A 21010-nucleotide genomic window follows, 5' to 3' on the forward strand; every position below is an offset into this window, starting at 1 on the left:
ATGTACACCTGCTTCCACGATAATCTAACTAGCAAAGAATGCTGACACTTTTTATTGCCTATACTTGTATAAGTGGTATATTTCTTTGTAATTCCATAACAAATTAACAAAATTGGATAGAGGAAACGATATAACACTATGACGCATGTATAAGGTAAAGTAAGAATATCTATTTAAAAAGTACACCTTCCATTAGGTACTCATTTAATAAAAACAGACTATACAAAACAACAAATGTTTATGTTCTTCTTGAAGATGATGTTGTGATTTGTTTTATGTGTAAATTATTTTGTTATTTAACCACATGTTATATAAATGCGGCAACTTAAATAAAGCGATGTTCATGTTTCAAGTTATTCTTTGCTTGAAGTAAAACACGTTCCTAAACAGAATTTAAATGGAACGGATGGGCGAATTACGTGTGATGTAATGTCTTTAGAAGAAGTTCGAAACCATTGCATGACCACGAGTTACTTATCGTATGACCATAAGTTACCATCTAGTTCCCTCGACCTAGTATCTTTTAGCCTCTAGATAAAAATTTAAGCCGCACACTTGTCCCCTTGTAACTTCTGTATCTGAAGCCACAAATCATGTCACATTAAGAGTGAAATTAGTTTCAAATATTTTAGTTTTTCAAAATATATTTTACATAATGATATATTAAATCCTAATTTGATTTGTGCGATAAATCGATAGCGCAAAAACAACACATAGCAGGATTTTTGCTAACCTAACAAACAGACGGACAAACGGACAATCTTATTCATCGTACAAATTTTCAAACGTCACAAAGATAATATTGAAATGTTCATAATATAAATTATGGTAACAACTAATATACGAAATGTTGAAATGTACGTTCGTTCCAGTTATGTTTAGGATTGGGGCTTTACGTCACGCGAACAAAACTATAGCCCTTATGGCCACTTTCCAACTTTGATGTGAATGAAGATCCAAGGTGAACCACCGAGGCATCATTTCAGGCACAAGCGGGTACCAATCGGCCTTCCGTAAGCCAGTTGGATGGCTTCTTGACTTGAATGAATTCAACACCTCAATATTTAGAGCCAACAGCGGTGAAAGGCAAATGACTTTTAGTCAGCGACCTTTACCCCTCAGCCACGGCTTTTTCAAATTATAAATAAAACTTAACAATAGATTTATCACTTACAGATAAGTCTAACTAATGGAGCTTGAATCCAATGAATGCCTAATTTTCTCAAAGTCGAAATTGTTGGGTTTGTTCCATAGACAGAATGAGTTAATGTTAATGTTTACAGTAAACATAAAATATCCTAAAACTTAATTTCAAATTGGTACTTTTTTCTCTGGATTATTCCGTTAAACATGTAGCAATTATACTCGAATGTTCATAAAGTAACGGCTTCAATCTTTATTTTGTCCTTTGAAATACAATTAAATATGTCTGCAATATAGTTTCTTCAATTGTGCCCTAAGATTCTGCATTCAATGCATATCTGTGAGCATTAAAGAAAATCGATAGCTTCAACAAGACGCTGATAGATTGTCTGTCAGAGTTAATGCATTCATTCTGCATAAACGGTGCACATGTAACTAGGCGAAATTCTTCAGGCATTTTTATAGTAATATTTTAGCCATGCTTTTAGTTATTACTGATAAAATTTACAGAAGTGTTGCACCTGAAGTCGTCAATAGTGCACGATAGTGCAATTATTCATGACGTCATATACCTTTCCTGTCGTGGTGTCCAAACAATTTATTTTCATGCTTCAGATATATCAATGTGCACTAATAGATAATTTTAGGTTAAGAAAAATGGTCAATAAAAATAGATTTTAAATGGTGGGCATGCTTGTTTTGTTATTGGTCTCAATAGATTGAATCTTAATTCAGGTAAAAGAAAGATGCAGTTTATGATCGATTTTTGCTAAAATATTTTGTTTTATTTCACATTTTATTACCTTGTTTTATTTCACGTTTTATTGCGTTTAGAAATAAAAGGTACTTTAAATAAATTATACAAAACAACTTAACACATTAAAGGCGTCAATGTGTGAACGATCACAAGATTGTTAATTATAATCAAATGTATGTCTAAGACAAAATATTTGCAAAGCGTTTAGTGTTCAGCCTGTCTCATGCATTTGGTCAGTACGGTGGCTTATCAACCTGTATTTGCATTAATCGATGCAAGGAACTGATTGTATAATATCTTTTTATTTTAGGCAAGGAACTTTTGATATTCGAAAAACACGACATGAGATAATCTTTTTTTTTCAAACATTGAGACTAGAAACAGGAAAGTTCTGCAAACTAAACATTATGAAACAAAACAAAACAATAAACACATTTTAGAAAGTCAAGTGATCTTAATTCTTTCATTCTATAAAAAGATACAATATGTAGCAATAACAGAAAAATGGGACAATTATAAGAAAGGCTTGTCAGCCCCTTAACCGGAAAGAAAGAATTAGATGTACAAAGAAATGTTTGCAGTTAGCTTTTTGTGGGTTACTCTTGTTTAGTTTAAAGTAAATATTGTGACAATTTAAAGAAACATATTCAGAATACGCATATGTACGGAACGTTCACACGACACTCGTTGAATTGAACGTTTAATAGTTTTTATATGTTTATATGCTGAACTTGACCCAAAACAAAAAGAAAATAAGCACATTCCCAGATGATTCATGGTGTAAAATACTTATGTAAACTTATTATTTATTTTTTACATCATAGATACTATGTGTATCCCACCTGAAAGAATGTCTTTGTAAGACAGGAAAGAAACTCGCTCTTTGCCAGACTGTTAAATCGTTCAGATGAAGAAGAAGCAGCATGACTTCTTTCAATTAATTTGTACTAAGTCTTTAAAATCATTATATATTCATCAGATTGCTACCTTGCCCCATTAAGTACAAATATCTTCCCATTGACTGCTGATTTAACACAAGATTTTACTGGAATCAGGACCGTAATACAACGTTTAAACATTTTATGATTTTATAAAACAAAACCATGGATTGGATTCATATTTTTTATGTAAACGTTTTCCGCCTGAGTTACATAAAATCGCTTTCTGCATAGAAACATGATTTGAATAGATATATACTGCTTCAGTAACGTACATTAAGCTTTGAATATGGTGCCACCGTTGAGCAAAATATTCACAGATACTCTGTTTTGTAAATAGATATATCACAACAATGACAACATAGTGATATAGTATTGTTAAACGTTTGCAACACGATATGATAATCCAGCATGATAACATAGAGAGCAATGTGGAGAACAGGTACCAATGCGGCATTACTTTCAGACAAATTAACTGTGAGTGCCTGTTTTTTCAATCAACTTTCCATCTCGGAATGTGTATTAATTCTTTTTAAAGTTATTCAGACGAATTAACTGTGTAGTTGCCTTCGTTCATTATTCCCCTGTGACGTCTTTGTTTGTCGTCATAGAGAATCAGAGACGTGTAGTACAGTAACGTACATTAGTATGGTTGTCATCAAGACGATCGTCCGTTCAAATCCCGTCTGCGGCGGAATAAGGCTACATTCTCCCCAAACCGTAACTTCGTAAGGATTACTGGAAAACATTTGTGAAGAAGCTTTGATCAGCATTGAGCTTAGATTAATAATGTTAATTGTATTTTTGGGTTTATGTCATTCAGGATAAGGCTAATTGTGATCTATTTTAAATTAATTTTTTATTCGAACTTGATAATGTTTCAACAGAACCAGTTTTATACAAATGCACTATTGATAAAAGAACTTGTTCTATACAAATGCACTATTAACATTAGCAACATTTTTATACAAATGCATCATTGATATGAGAAACAATTTGATACAAAAGCACAGCCAATCACTATGAAAATTTCTAGCTTAAAACCGAAGAGCGAAAGACATTTAAAGGAACATTTTTAGCACTTGATATAGCTTAATACGAAGTCAATGACTGCTATGTTTTTGACGTAACTTACACAGGAATGTATTATTGTTCAGGTAAGAATGTACACCTGCTTCTTTGATAATCTAACTAGCAAAGAATGCTGACACTTTATATTGTTTATACTTGTAATTCCATAACAAAATAACTAAATTGACTAAAACAAACGGTACACAAGTTTTGTTTCAATTTAAAGTATCCGGTTCACTTATAAGCAAGATCTGTATCACAGTGATATTAAAATATATCAAATATTGATGCCTGGTAAGCTCATGTGTAATCTTGGTATCATATGGTAATGTATTGTCTACTGAAAAAGACCATATTAATTACATAACAAAAACATGAAAGAGAATTTCTATTTTATTTTTACTTGTTTTAAATAATACTTCAAAAGAAATCCTGTTATTACAATGTAAGAAAGAAAAAAGCATGGCTTTAGTGTTTCGTGCATATCTTTATGGTCATCTTACAACTTATTCTAGTATAGCAGACCCAACTCTTTTAAATGTTATTAAAAGCATGGGGTCACCAGGCATCTTGTGAATCGGATACCTTAAAGTATTTATATCTAAGACGCATATCAATAAAGTAAGAATATTTGTTGAAGAAGTACACCCTCCATTAGGTCCTCATTAAATGACAATAGAATATACAAAACAACAGATGTTAATGTTTTTCTTGAAGATGATTTTGATGTTTTGTTTTATGTGTAAAATCATTTTGTTTTCCGACCATTTGTTATCTAAATGTGGCCACATAATTAAAGCGATGTTTAAAATACAATTTATTCTTCGGTAGAAACAAAACATGTTCCTTATAAAAATCAAATTGGACGGATGGGTAAATTACTTGTGATGTAATGTCCTTAGAAGAATTTCGAAACGATTTTGTGACCACGAATTACGAATCGTAGGACTATAATTTGTTACCATCGTTCCCACGAATTAGTATCTCGTTGCATCGAGAAAGTAAACAATACTGGGTGTCACAGGATCGTACAGAAAATTGACAACATGCATATGTATTTTTCAAAACAAAGACACCAAGTTACAAAGCTTCGAAATACAGTTGCAAAAGTGCTTATATTTCTAAAAAACAAGTTCTAATAAAACTGTATGCTTATTTTTAACATTTGTATTTTCGATATGAAGGAAAATACTATTTACTGTTGTTCATAATTCATTACGTTTTTTGTTACCATTTTGGGTGTTTTAAATTTCAAATCAATATTCATTGAGTGTCCCTTTGGGATCACAGAGTCCATTTAATATTTATGTACTAAGATAATTCCGCGAAAGCTGGTGTTAGGGGGATATGAGGGATATGAGGGATGCAGCAATTTCATTACCTCTTATGAACAGACTCAATCACACCGAGTCTGCTATTAGACTAAATTTACTTAGCTGCATCCTATGCTTTCAAAGGATCCTCTTACCTTTTTATTTTTAGGATTATGCAAGGAGGCGTGGTAGGTGATGCACATTTCATTGCCTCTCATGAGAAAACTCAGTCAAACCGAGTCTGTCATTATATTGCTTGGTTGCGTTTTTATGCTTCCGAAGGATCTTCTCATTTCAGCCGTGCCATGAGAAAACCAACATAGTGGGTTTGCGACCAGCATGGATCCAGACCAGCCTGCGCATCCGCGCAGTCTGGTCAGGATCCATGCTGTTCTCTAACAGTTTCTCTGATTCCAATAGGCTTTGAAAGCGAACAGCATGCATCCTGACCAGACTGCGCGGGTGCGCAGGCTGGTCTGGATCCATGCTGGTCGCAAACCCACTATGTTGGTTTTCTCATGGTGCGGCTATTTTATTTATTGCTTTGTTGCATTTAATTTAGTAAAACTTAAATTAGATCAAGTCGCATAATAAGAGAAAAAAATATTACCGTGATACTTGAAAATATGGTCTATCTGCTAGTAGAAGGAACTGATGCTAAACAACACCTGAATACCATTGAGCGACTTCATGAAAGCAGATTTACAGAAGTTGCATGCATTTAAACGTCTTGTTGGTAATTATTCATTAAAGTAGAATATTTAAGAATGACTAAATATATGTACGAAAATGTACACAGGTTGCTTTATAATGCCAGTATAAATGTGATCAGCTCACATACAGAATTCGATCGAAAACAAAAATAATTTGAGCAACATGCAGTATTGTGCTACTTTTTCATCATTATGAAACAAAACATATTTAGTATGTTGTCATCGAGGTATTACATCAAATTTTCGTGTAAAAGTTTGACATTTTCATACTTTTAATAATTATCGATTGTTTTTAAATGTTACAACTTGTGAGGTTATCTATAGTTGTTCTAAAAGTTAATATCATTATAGTTCAGTTCAATGTTAAGACTTTGCCAAAATCTTAGAAGAAAAAAAAATGTTTCATATCATAAACGTTATTTTAGATATGATACATGTCACATTGAATAGATAGCACAGTACTGGATCTTACTCTTTGCTTTTTAGGAAATAAAGGGATCCCCTGATGATGTAACGTCATTTAATTTTCCTAAAATAATTGCACTATCAATTCAACAAATGCACTATTTATTATATAAAATGAAAAAGCGAAACAAATTATTTAAGAAACAATTTTGGCATTTGATAAAGTCTTTACTAGGTCAATAGCTGTTCTGTTCTTTAACGTATAATGAATGTGTTATTGTTATGATAAGTATTTACACCTGCTTCCTCGGTAATCTTGCTAGCAAGCAACATCGGCATAAGAATGCTGTCAATGCCTATTGCTTATACTTGTATAAGTACGTTATTTCTTTGTAATTCCAATTCATTTTTAACAGATAGTCGAAAGCTAAAACTATGCAGGTTGGGTCACGATATAAGATGTTTGTACAGCACGATAAAGTAAATATATCAATCTTAAAGGTTTATCTTTCAAAGAACTGAGCTCAATAGCAAAATATGTTGTTGCTCTTATTCATGATGATGATGATGATGATGATGATGATGATGATTTGCTGTTTTAATTTTGTTTTATATGTGTAAACTCATCTGTTAAAAACCAACTTATGCAATGGCGGATATTATACATAATTGGTGTTTCTGAGATTCGTCCCTTTACCAATTTATTCTCCGCAGGAACACATACATGTGCTTTATATAATTCACACAATGTGTGGGATAAATTACCTGTGAGGTATTGTGCTCCGTCCAATCTTCATGAAGATCGTTCAAGCTTAATCGCGACCCCTGTCCTCTTTTTCCACGAGATAGAAAAATGACCAACGCTTGTAGTGTCGGAGCTTCTGAAAAGCTGGCCGCAGTCAGAAGAAAAGCCAATGAACGAAAGGAAAACGTTGTAAAAATTCAAAAGGATTCTGACAAAAAAATAAAAAGAAACAAAATGACAGATATCTATTTAAAACATTCAGTTTTCGTTAAGTCATTTTCATTTCAGTTCTAACTAGTCGACTCTTAGGGCCATTTCTAACCCGTCACCTATATAATGCCATGTAGTTCAATTATTTGTGAACGGATTTCGTTCAAATTTTGAATATAGTTAATTTAACACAGACTTTCTTCCCCGTAATTTAATCCCAATTGACAAACATGTAGGTATCAATAAAAATATCACTGTAAAATTTGAATTCACAAAATGGCATAACGTAAAATTCTAACAATGTGAAAAGTAACTGAATCACGTCCGAGTAATTAATACTTCGTGTGTCCTCCCACGGCTCTCCGACACAACATTCACAAACCTCTGCCTCTTCGACAGCACGTAGTTCTGCATGACCCATTAGGGAATTATTCTCCATTCCTGCACAAGGGCCTGTTTCAGTTCACAGGGATTGCGAGGGGGTGCGGGTCGACTCCGTACTCGCCCGTTCAGCTTGTCCCACAGGTGCTCAATAGGTGACTTAAGCGGGAAAGGCAGCTGCCGCATGCTCTGTTGATGCAGTAATATCTTTGTCGTACGAGCGGTATGGGCCGGTGCTCCGTCTTGCAGCAATTGCATGCCACGTCCACCGGCTCGTAGGTGCTGAATTGCAACAGGGACCAATATGTACTGCTGATACCTAGCTGCATTAAGGTTCCCGCGAACAATTATCACGTCTGCCTTGATGTGTACCATCAAGGAACCACCGACATACCGGTCTCGTTGAAAAACACACGCGTCGTTCTATCTTTCACCTCCTCGAAGTCTGTACACTCGCATCCTTCCGTTGTTGTGGTACAAGTTAAACCGACTCTCTTCTGTGAACAGGACATTTGACCACTCAACTCGTGTCAAACACTGGTGCTGACGGGCCCATCGCTCCCGCTGATGTCGATGATGCTGTCAGAATAAGTTCCCTCCCTGAATGCTAGCTCTTAATCCCTGTTTGCGGAGCCGCCTGGCGACTGTTTGTCGACGTACAGGTCTTGCCGATTGCACGACCGCGCTCTTGGATATTCATCTTAACCATTAAAATTTTAATAGCAAAATTATGTTCTTTCAGGGTGAATAGAATTTTAGAATAACTATTAGAATAAAAATAAAAATCGATCTTTTTACTTACCAACATTTCCTCGTGCAAAGTGTTAAATTCGTGCACGTACCAGGCGCAAATCTGCTTGATCGTCACCGTTGAAAGATTTTATAATTTATGTACAGCTAATGTAGCCAAACAACTTTATGTATAGTTTCGAACTAAGATATTGAACAATATTCGATAAAACGGAATTCAAAAAGTGTGGGGTAAAAAATTACCCTAACTGTAGATACGACTTCTCGTTCATTCAGAACTAAAAGTATAAAATAATCTTGTAATACAGAATATGAAAATTAGCATAGCGTTTTATATAATAATATCAATTTAAAAAATCTGAACATTTTACAATTTAAATGGTTATTTCTTATCATATTTTATCTAGGCATCTTTCATCGTGATCTGTAGTCTGTGTTAAGACCGTATGTTTTGTTCATAGGAGATAACTCCTGAGGCTATTCAAATTTTGTATAATTATGTCCCTTCTCTTCTCAAAACATACGAATCAGAGCCAAGACTGATGAAGTCAGAATATTTAACAGAATTTTTTTTTCTAAAAAAAGAAAAAGATTATCTAGTCGGTAGCCAGACTAGATAATTAGAGCCAAGACTGATGAAGTCAGAATATATAACAGAATTTATTTTCTAAAAAAAAAAAAAAGATTATCTAGTCGGTAGCCAGACTATGTGATATGGTCAACATATCTAGGTAACCTTGATAGAAAAAAGGGTCAAGTCTTTGTTTACTGTTGTTATTATTCGTACTTCCTTGCTTTGTTGTAACCACTTGAAAAGTAGTTTGCTATTAAGTGAATATTATGCACTTTTTCACATATGCCATTTTATTACCATATAAGGCGTGTCATTTATTTAGTACAGAATTTCAAATTTCTGTAAACAGTTTATTGTCTTCAGTCCGATTGTTGTTGTTGTTGATCTACGTTTTTAGATAAAAATGTTATAATCAAATTATTAAAATTATAGTCATAGGAATAGCAAAGGAATGCAAAATAATAATAAGTTGTCGGAAAGATATGGCAGTTTGAAATTATAGAAAATGGCTGAAAATGGAGGCAGCCATTTTAATGTGTTCATGGCATTATTTACACACAGCTTTATACTATATTCTACAAGTATCCTTATAAATACATTAATTCATATAGTTTCTTTATCTTAAGATGTAGAGCATGATATTTGCTTTTGATATCTTTGAAAAAATAGAGAAATTAGTTTACAGAAATATAAGAACTACAGTTTAAATAAATGTCTGAAGATAAATGAAATCCACCATTTTGTCATAGAAATAAATTTAATACCTTTTTGATCAAACAATGATGTCTACAACTTTTCAATTTTAAGACGAGTTTTTAAATTCTTTCACTTCCTTGAATAAAATCAGAAGATCTATCCGACAAACTTTCCATTAAAACAATACTGTCTGTGTCTTGGAACAGAAAAAAAACGTGTACAGGCTTAATTAAAATTGTCAGTTTGCGGTTAGTTTAAAATCATTATGATACGAAATTGCATTGTCCTCAATTTCTTAAAAGCTGAGATAAAATATCATACAAAAATTAGATATCACTTCATAAATACACAATTGTGTATTAATATCGTTTTCATTTGCGCAAAGAGTAACGAATGCGCACTCTAAAACTAAAGAAATTCAGGCCGATTTTCGATAATATCTTATTAACATTTTTGGAAAAATACCAAGTGTCATTAAAAAGGCAATTCAGAACAATTAAGAGAACTTAAAGATAGAACAAGGGCTAACATTAAATGAATAGCCACTTTCCAAGAACATAGTCCTCGCAAGTAGTGAATAATGGGTATGTACAGTTCTAATATGTAGGTAAAATAAGCAATTAAAAAATGCGGAAAACATAGACAATGAGCGGTTAGCGGAAAAACCATTACCCTGGAGTTTAACAAGGTTTATCAAGTTTGATGTGCACAAATCCCCACTTTTGATTTACATTCCCTCTGTGCTCCAAGGATACAGGACAACTTATAAAATTAATTAACGTATTTCTCGCCATGTAAATCCAATAAGCAAGCAATGGTAATGATGAAGCAGGGAATGTTATCAACAGAAACACACTTGTAAATATATAAGTAACCTCGTGGAAACGAGTAAGCTTATAGTCTTTGGCAATGACTTTGCGGAAGGCATACGCACCATAAGTATCCAACAAAAAGCGAGAGAAGACAGATACCAATGCCGCTCTGTGATATATAATTTGATATAAGATTTATCTTGCTGTTATGTGTCATAACGGTAGTGATAGATTTGTTGTTATTTTCTTCGTATTTCAGTATATGTTATTCTTTCGAGTCGTATATACAGCTGTGCAAGGGAGATAAATGTTTGCAGTAGTCAAAGAGTCGGGCTATGTTTATTTCCCATTTGGTATCATCGTTACAAGGTATTCCTGTTATGCATAACACAAATACTATTTTTGCTAGGCAATTTATTATAATTGTAGAAAATAAGACGATTAAATTGCCGTACATGATTGCTGATGAAAAGCTCATATAACTTTTTGGGTCAGGCTTATCAAAAAGTCAAACAACCGAAATTAGATATTTTTGTTTAATAATCTTAACACCAGGTATAATCCAAAATATTTTTGTACATAGTAAACTTCAGTGTAATCTAGCAGAAGTGGAATTTCTGTCATTTGATAACACTAACTTTTACTTTCATCTTTTTGCAACATGTTTACTTTAGACACAAAGTCAATAAATATACAATGTACGTGCAACTTGACACATTCAAGTGGAAAAAAAACAAGAGACAACAACGCTCATCAAAACACATTACAATATTTTTTTTTATTTTATTTTTGAACTCCAGTCTTTACTGGCTGTCACTTCAAGTGTTTTTTTTTTTTGTTGTTGTTGATTTTTTTTTCTTTGATGTTTCTTTTTGTTGGGTTTAATGTCGCACCGACACAATTATAGGTCATATGGTGGACTTGCCAGCTTTAATGGTGGAGGAAGACTCCAGGTGCCCCTCCGTGCACTATTTCATCACGAGCGGGCACCTGGGTAGAACCGCCGACCTCCCGTAAGCCAGCTGGACGGCTTCCTCACATGAAGAATTCAACGCCCCGGGTGAAGCTAATCCACACCGGCGAGAGTCAAGTGATTGGAAGTCAGCGGCCTTATTAACCACTCGGCCACGGAGGCCCCATTATCCACTTCAAGTGATATCGTAGACTGGTCACAGTCCTTACATTTGCCAGTCATAGTGTCTTCTCATATTTTATGTTAAATTACTTTCCTTCATAGTTATAACATGGTTACCTTTTCCTGCTGCCGAATGTAAGTGAACAATGGCACAAATTACTAGATAAAGCATAACATCTTCTTCTTCTTTGGTTTAATTTACAGGGCCCTCTCTTGACCAACACAGCCAGCTATTCAACAGGGAGAAATCTATAAATGAAAGCTCTCTGACTAGGAAATATGAGTATGTAAATATGTAAAAAAAATATTATCAGACTAATAGCTAGTCTAGTAACAAGTAGGTTATTGTGCCTCTTATACAGCACAGTAAAATATTCTTTTTAAGCTTTAGTGGAAGAGTATGTTTCATATTATGAACCGGATACGTTTGCAGAATAAAAGAGGTCAATGTAATTAATTTATAAGTATTTATATTCAGTTGGTTACCTTTGATGTTTACAGAACACAGGATTCCTAGAATCAGCAGCAGAATGTTTCTATGAAAACCAGCTAAAACGTAGAAAAACTATAAAGAAAAAATAAACAACAGGATGTGCTTTCCTGTCAGCTTCTCTTTTCAGTACACGGTCATAGTGAATATATTTTTTTCTATAGGCCCACATTTTTATGTTTTGTGTAATGGGCCTTTCATTACATTTAAACATTTGATAGCACCTACTCAGGATGGAAAAACGATCCAAGGTCTATCATAAACTGCAAGAAATTTACCTTTTGATCATCATTTCTTTCTCCTTCGTATTGTTAAACACGCGCATTTACTGATTCATTATTTCGCGTTGTTTTCGCCTCCCAATTTCCTTTTTAAATTCACGAAACTTGTGCATTTACTAAGATCCGCCATACTTACGCAACTTATTGCATTACCTTTATATATTTTTTTTCAAACTCAATTAATGAAAATCGTGCAGTAACTCCAATCTCTTTTACTTTCGCGTTTTACTGAATCGCCCTTTTCCTTTCTTTAAATTGAAAGTCATGCAAAGATAAGCATTTATTTTAATCTCAGACAAATTTGCAGTTAACTGCGTTCCTTTCTCTAAAAGCAAAACAAAACTTGCTTTTCAGCAATCTCATTAAATTATTATTTATTTATTTCCTCCAATCTATGTTCGCAGTGACTCAAGTATTTATTTGAGCATTATGCTATGTTACTACGTCCGTTTTATCCCCTCGCTTTTTCTAAATTCACAGTTAATTAGATCATGTGATTTTATTAAAATCCCGTACAGTTTTACATTTTTCCATTACTTCTTGTGAAAAGATTTTGTTTTGTTGCAATAGATATCATTTAAAAAGATATTCGTATAGAGTTAATGAATGGTCTTCAAGATCTCAAATAGGATTTCGTATGAATTTTACAAACATCATTTAAAATGGCATTGCATATTCTATGCGCCCATAGTAAGTTATTACGTGAAAGGCCTCCGAGGCCAATGGTCGCTGTCAACCATGTGCTTAAAATTTAGCTTTGGGTATGGAATTCTCATGTAAGAAAGCCATCCAGTCGGCTTGCAGTAGGTCGTTTGCTCTACCAAGGTGCCCGTCCGTATTTGAAATAATGTTCAGAGGGACACCTGGGGCCTTCCATCACCGCAAAAATCTTAAAAGTCGCCTTAATATCTTTAATCGTCTCGGAGTGACGTAAAAGCCTTCGTTAATGTTACTAAATGGGCTCAAAATAGCTTATACATTGGCACGTACGAAATAGTACGTGTGCACACAAGAACATGTAAAAACTGATACATGCGTACGCCGATAATCAATACTGTATGTTTTCAAAATCTAAATGTTTCAATCAATTTATGCGATTATTTTTAGAATCTGGATACATGTTCATGCAAAGACACAAGTAAATGTAATCAAAGTAATTATTATAATTATATGAAAATAATATCAGCCGTGTCATACTGAGCGATACCGTAACCAACCTCGTTGAGATGTTGTCACATTATATCGTTGAGACATTGCTAACGTTGTAACGTAGTTCTCCCGGAGTGATATTAGATACATGTACGCATTTTAAACCATTTAGTTTCCTGAGATCGATATTTTACTAGACTAAGTTGTATCGCATTTGTTGAATGTACAAAAAGCAACAACATTAAGTTTGCTTAAATGAAAATGTAATGAAATTTTACGGACGGTTTCCATTGTTTAAAAAATAAGTAACTAACTATTTTACAGCGACATTAAGCTGTTATTAAAATGCTTATTTTATTCGACGCCGCCCTGAAGGCGGTGTCGAGTATATGGGATACACTTTTATTTCGGACCCTGTAAAGATGGTAATGAATAGTTTCGGAGTGATAAACTGAACACAGTGAATAGTTTGTAAAAGGATCAACGATATTGCACAATACATTTTAGTGAATAAACAAATAAATGGCAAAAAGAAAACATAAAAATGTATGTAATGCAACTTATTATGTGATTTAAAACAATGCTATCTGTCTTTCCTCTCCTTATTTGTAGAGCAGAACATATTTTTTTATTTACAATTTCGTCAAAAATGTTGATCCGATTTATTGATAAGGGAGGTTACTCTGTAAGTCAAGTTTTCTATTTCTATTCTTAGCATGACCTACTTACCTATCTCATTTTCTATAAATACAACACACCGCAACTGCAACGCGTGAATCGCCTGGACAAGGGAGCGTTCGTGTATTTTACAATAATCTTGCAGTAAACTTCGAAGAGAATATTTAAAAAAAAATTGTGGAAAATTACAATTTGCCTGCATAAAAATTCCTTGGAAAAAAACGTATTTACAAAGTAAATAAAGGAATCAATAAGCATAGATATGTTGAAATGAACGAAGGAAGTGCCGCTGTTAACTTATTTTTAACCTTTTGTCTTATTTTCTTTGTTGATAGGTACAGTGATGTAATTTCAGAATGCGCACACTTTTGCAAATTCCTATTTCTATTTGTTTTTTTGTTTTTTTGTTTGTTTGTTTTTTTTCTCTCTGTTTTTATTTTTTTATTTTTTATTTTTTTGCTTATGTGTCATATAGATCTACTCATTGTTTACAGATATACACTGTCAACTAAGGTGTGCAATAGGCTAAAGAGCATTTGGCTGAATTTGTCAGTGACAAGTTAATACTTCTTTAAATGTGGTTAGATCGAAATATCAAAAGCCATGGGACCATAACTTATCAAAGCATCAGTGACTTTAAAATAGAATTCCTTGTTGAATTTATATGTTCATTGATCTTATATGCATGACTAGTCAGTTGCTCTGGTTTTATTATATCTTGTTACTTGCTTCATTTTTTTCTTTTTTCTTTTTAAATTAATAGATAGTTTTTGTATTTGCCCATTCTTGACAAAAAAAAAAACAAACAAAAAAGAAACATTTTCATTGAAATATTTTCTACACTTTAGCAGTGGGTTATTATGCTTGCTAAATTTCTTGTAATATTAGATTTGAATCTAGACACTGACATACTCCCAGTAACCTTACAGTTCAATGAGGACTTCAAGTTTATCGTTCGTCCGGAAAAAAAATGAATTCTATGATATTCAAAAGTATATAAGAAAGATTCATGCTTTGTGAATAGGGGCAATATAGAGATAATTTATGTTATATCATTCTTTTCTTGGACAAAATATTTGGTTGTTTTTGGCAACGGAAACAGTAAATTGCTGTATATAATCTGCATTCTAAAATCTATAATGTAGGTGACAAAGGTCCATAAAACTTCATCAGTAAATAGAACACACTCATTACATTACATGATAATAAAAATAATGGTTTCTGTGAACCACAAGTTTGAAATAATTTCGACATTTCCTCATTTCCCAACAAACTGCATTTTTTGTGAAACTTCATACACACGCTCCTGCATATAAGAACTTTTCACAGGAGGTGACCTTAGTTAGTGAAATAATTACTTTAATTTTGTATGTAAAGGGACCGCCTACTCGCAATGTTAATGTCATGGTAAAACTTTTCTATCATGTTTATTCTTTATGTTTTAAACAGTTTATAACATATATTGTTTTATGTGCTAATGTTGATAACTTGTAGCCAGTCAGACTAATAAAGTAATGATTAGGTGATTTCTCATATTGCAATAAATGTACTTCAGACACAACACTTGGCGGCGTCTTGATGCTTGCATCAATGAATTTCCTTGTATATCCTGTAGTGTATTTAGACTGAAAGTCATGAGGTTGTTGAACCGGTTTTACCAGAGTGTACCTGTATATTTCGGATGATGTCGTAAATATCTGGCAATGATAGAAAACACGTTACTCTCCTCTGACATTTCTCTTTTATCTATTTTATTTACTTTTATTCATTTATTTCGTACTAGTATCAACGCTCTTTTGCGGAATTTTCAAATTCAGTATCACCTGTCTCCATTTGGTTTCAAATACATTTTTGTCCCGTATCATTAGATTAATGACGGTAATCTTTCAAGTAATGTAAAAAAATTATGACAGTTCATTAATCCTTTACATTTTTCACTCAAGTTAATTTCTCACTCAATGTTGTTAGATCTTCACAAGTGTGTCTTAAGGCGGCCTTTTTCTTCTTTGACAATCACTTTGATTATCATTTTATCTACCTATTAAGAGTAGATGTATCTATATAAGATTGAGGACTCTTTTGTTTTTCTTTTCTTGTTATTGATAAATCTTACAACGTCGCATTGACTAATTGCGGCCCGGTGCGGAAATCGCCAATTTTGATCATGTGATTTCACTGTTGTATATACTTGATGTAATGATCGAAGTCGAGTATAGTAGAATGTTGTCTACTTGTGTTTTGTACAGTATTTGTTGTTTAAACCGTGCGAGGTTTCTCTTAGTCTTACGTAGTGTTGGCAAGGGATCATAAACAAGTGTAGATACTTTTTATGTAGCACATATTGCAGATGCGCAGTGATAACTATTATACGGACATTTTCGTTGCATGACAGTAAACAAACGTACGTTAATTAACTGTTCAAACGGGAAACAATGGTGGCATTGTTTGTAAGATGTATGCTTGTCTTGTGTGTATCAATTCAAATAGGTGGATCAGTCAGAGGTAAGTTTTCTACTTTTTGCACAAATGAGTAATTATCAAGTTCAAATGCTTTGTATCGCTGATATGTATACACAGCACGTCTCGATTTCCTGCATTTATAGTGATAAGACACAGGTTCTCCGTGATTTATTGGCAAACTGCTTCTTAATGGTGCGTTGTTCATAATTCCCCCAAAATTCAGTAGGAACCAGGTTCGTATAGGTAAGAGGTTCTGATAACCAGGCGAAGCCCGGTTATCAAAATGTCTTACCTACTGTGGGGGTGAAGAAATCTGACCTTTCTTATTGACCATGAAATTGCTGTTGTCAAACAAATTTATGTCTTCACTGGTAAGATAAGTGTGAATTACCTTTAATATCAGTATGCCACTGCATTCCTGTAAAGTACAACGCAATAAAGTGGGTGTAAATGAGTCTGATAAATAAATTGTCTTTATCACTTGATTGTGGTCCTATCATGACCTTCCCAATTAAACCTATCAGTTCAAAATTACGAAATAAGAACCAGGTTCTTACTGAATTTTTGGGGAATCATGAAGAACGCACCATTAAGAAGCAGTTTGCCAATAAGTAATTTATCCATACGCGTGTCTACTCAATTGAAGGCAGCAAAAATGCGGATGTTTTAAATTGTGCCTTATTAATTGTCACCCCTTTATAAGGACCTCTACTGTAAAACCTGTTTATTGGGGCCATTAATTTCTGATCTGCAAATACAAGGTGTAAAATATCTGTGTTAAGAGGCCACCTGTCAATAAAGGTTTTTTTCATTTCCTAAGGGTGGTCTCAACCGACAGGTTTAACTCTATTTTTGCATATTAATAATGTCAAATCATTATAACTCCACTACAGTATATCCTCTGTTAACAGTCTCTCTAAAAAGTCAGATTCTTTCTAATTTCAATTAATGTTTTAGCTCTCGGTAGAGCAAAAGCCTTTTTACAAATCACATATTTTGATCCCCTTTTATGTTGTTTTCTCTAGAATTGTTTTTTTTTTTTTCGTCACAACAACTATATCAAATTGATTTCAGTTAGGTTCTGAAAAAAAATGAGCATGTTGTAATTTATCAAGCAACTACTATGCAAAGTGCCTGATACCAAAGGTCTGATATTTTGTTTCGATATCAGGTCATATCAAAATTAATGACCTCCGATATTTACTGACTTTAGTTTTTACATTAGACATTCAAATCGCTTGAATTCGGTATATATATATATCTGTAATATATATCACAGGCGCACCAGATCTGTTTTTTGTCCAGATGTTTCAAGTTTGGATGAATTTTCAAATCCGTAAAATCTAAGTTAATGTACTTTTTGCTTTAGAAGTCAAATTTTACGAAATAAGAAATGAGGACATATGTTGTTCTGGACAGGTTATATGAGTTTCATGATAAACCGAATAACAGACAACTGTTTATATATATATCAATCAGTGTTATCAGGCTTGGCAGACATGGGCGGAGGAGGTTTCCTGACAGTTCTCAGAAGTACATTTTATTCTTCTGCGTACTGGTATCAACTCATTTTTGTAAAATCTTCAGTCTTGAATTTCCGTTCGAAGGGATGAGTTGGGGATGTGCATGAGAGGATTTACACTTTCATTATCTTTCATCACACGGACTTGGCTTTTTGATTGACTGCATTTTTCGCTTCCGAAGAATTCTTCAAAAGTTAAAGTTTTATTGGTATCTAAATGGTATAAGGAACTTACCAGTTACTCTGTTTGAAATAGTGTTGCACGGATTACTGGTAAGAATAATCGGTGACCAATACGTAGAATAACGTTGTTAAAAAAAAGCGCTATGTCCATCTTTTACTAATTTTTTTGTCATTAGATATTAACTTGTTATGTAGAAAAATCCTCATAAAATGTTGAAAACTCTACTAAACTTATAAATTAGTTTTGTTTGTAAAGCAACATTCATCAAATTTTGATGTCAATAAGTATCAGTCGGTTATTAAAATAAAAACCTTTTTAGTGGTAACAAACATTTATGGTATTTAGATATACATGTATTTAGTGTGTACTATTTCAAACATTATTGCATATGCATTCTATAGTACTTTTAATGCAAATAAATTTGTTACTGTTATTTTACATAAACTATATTTGTAACATATGTACATATTTTTAAACATGCAATGCAGGCTTGGTATGCCTTTAAAACAAAACTAACCAGTCTAAGAAATGTATCAAATATTTGTGGGACAGAGTTAATGCGAATAGATAGTTATAAGTACATAAAGTGCATGCATAATCCTAATCATATCTTGCGGTCACTTCCTCCAAGCTTTCAGCGAATGAAATATTCCACTACCAATATACAAGTACTAAGCCATGCTATGACACCGGATATCATAGGAAATCATTATCCATAATTGTAAACGTCTCAACTTGTCGATACGAAAAGGGTCACTTTATTATTTCTAAAGAAAAACGGTATAAAGTACGTGCATAGTCCTAATGATAATTTGCGGTCACTTCCTTCAAGCTTTCAGCGAATGAAATACTCCACTACCTAAAAACGAGTACTAAGCCATGCTCTGAAACCGAATGTCATAGGAACTCATTACAGAAAAGGTCACTTTATTATTTCTTTAGGAAAACGGTATAAAGTACATGCATAATACTAATCATTTTTTGTGGTCACTTCCGTCACGCTTTCAGCGAATGAAATATTCCACTACCTAAGTACTTAAGCCAATGTCTGATAACCGTATTGTACAGGATTACATTATTTTTAAACTGAATCGGTGTAATGCCTTAAAACAAACTAACCATCTTTATCATTTCGTTAACGAAAATAGTTATAAGTACAAAGCATAAATCCTAATCCTACTTGTGGTCACTTCCTCCAAGGTTTCAGCGAATGAAATATTCCACTACCTAGAAACAAGTACTAAGCCATGCTATGACACCGGATATCATAGGAAATCATTATCCATAATCGTAAGTAAACTTCTCAACTTGTCGATACGAAAAGGGTCACTTTATTATTTCTTAAGAAAAACGGTATAAAGTGCATGCGTAATCCTAATGATAATTTGTGGTCACTTCCTTCAAGCTTTCAGCGAATGAAATATTTCACTACCCAGAAACCAGGGCTAAGCCATACTGTGAAACCGGATGTCATACGAACTCGTTATAGAAAAGGTCTCTTTATTATTTCTTAAGAAAAAACGGTATAAAGTACATGAATAATCCTAATCATACTTATGGTCACTTCCTTTTAGCTTTCAGGGAATGAAATATTTCACAACCTAGAAACCAGTACTAAGCCATGCTATGACACCGAATGTCATAGGAACTCATTATCCATAATTGTAAGAAAACGTCTGAACGTGGTCACTTTATTATTTCTTAAGAAAAAACGGTATGAGTACGATTTAACTTTTGAAATAACGCCGTATAACTATATACCTCGAGGAATTCCATCTGTAATTTATTCTAGATAATATGAAATATATCAGTAATGTATGTAGTATTTTTTTACAAAAAAAAAACAAAACGTTTAAGTCTTTTAAATAATATACATGCGAGATCCCTTGGAGTTGTTAGCTAGCTTTTTCATTTCAGGATATCATTATATAATATTGTTATACCAAGTCAGAGTGCGCGTTATGATTCGTTTGCTGACGTTTCTATGAAATCAGGTGTCTGTGATAAAATTCAGAGGTGTACATAACATCCCTATTGTTTGTTTTACATTTCTAAAGTTTCTTCGAACTATTTCAAATGCAAAAATGACATTCATAGAGAATAATGCGATGCCCCGGCATCAGTTTATGAATAAGTACATTAAATTTGAGAAATGATGAACAATGTATTTACATACTATAAAGCATGCGGAAAAACAGTTCACATGTACAGCTAAACCTGTATTAAACAGCCCGTCAAGGGAGGGACACACTCTGACTGCTCAAGGATGGTGGCTGTTTAATTGCCCTCTACAGACGGTAGGTTTTTGTTGTACAACACCAATTAAATTCAAGATGTACAGCCAAATATTATCGTGTGTATGATGCTATTCCTTAATTTCGTAAATCTTAAGTCTTGACTTACAGATTAGGACATGTTCTATTTCGTAACTTTTGCCTTTACGTACCACCCACGTTGACAAGCAACAAATTGGTAAATAATTAGTTGATAAGAGGCAAGTGAATGAAATTCCAGAAACAACTGCCCCAAAAATAAACACAAATCTGAATATAAAATGGCTTCTAATGCATAATGGAAAAAGGATGACACTGAAAAGTTAAATG

The 21010-nt window shown here is 33.4% G+C and overlaps 1 protein-coding gene across 1 annotated transcript in view; it reads left to right on the top strand.

Annotated features, from left to right (window-relative positions):
• The first annotated feature begins 16446 nt into the window (after positions 1 to 16446).
• The window catches only part of LOC123536221 (uncharacterized), a 31416-nt gene continuing 26852 nt past the window's right edge, over positions 16447 to 21010 (top strand). The window contains exon 1 of the mRNA XM_053529032.1: positions 16447 to 16743. Coding sequence (XP_053385007.1) covers positions 16674 to 16743 — 70 coding nt within the window. The 5' untranslated portion in view covers positions 16447 to 16673. The remainder of the gene's footprint in view (positions 16744 to 21010) is intronic.

Source organism: Mercenaria mercenaria, chromosome 17 (genome assembly GCF_021730395.1).
Source record: "Mercenaria mercenaria strain notata chromosome 17, MADL_Memer_1, whole genome shotgun sequence".
In the NCBI taxonomy this organism is placed as follows: Eukaryota; Metazoa; Mollusca; class Bivalvia; order Venerida; family Veneridae; genus Mercenaria; species Mercenaria mercenaria.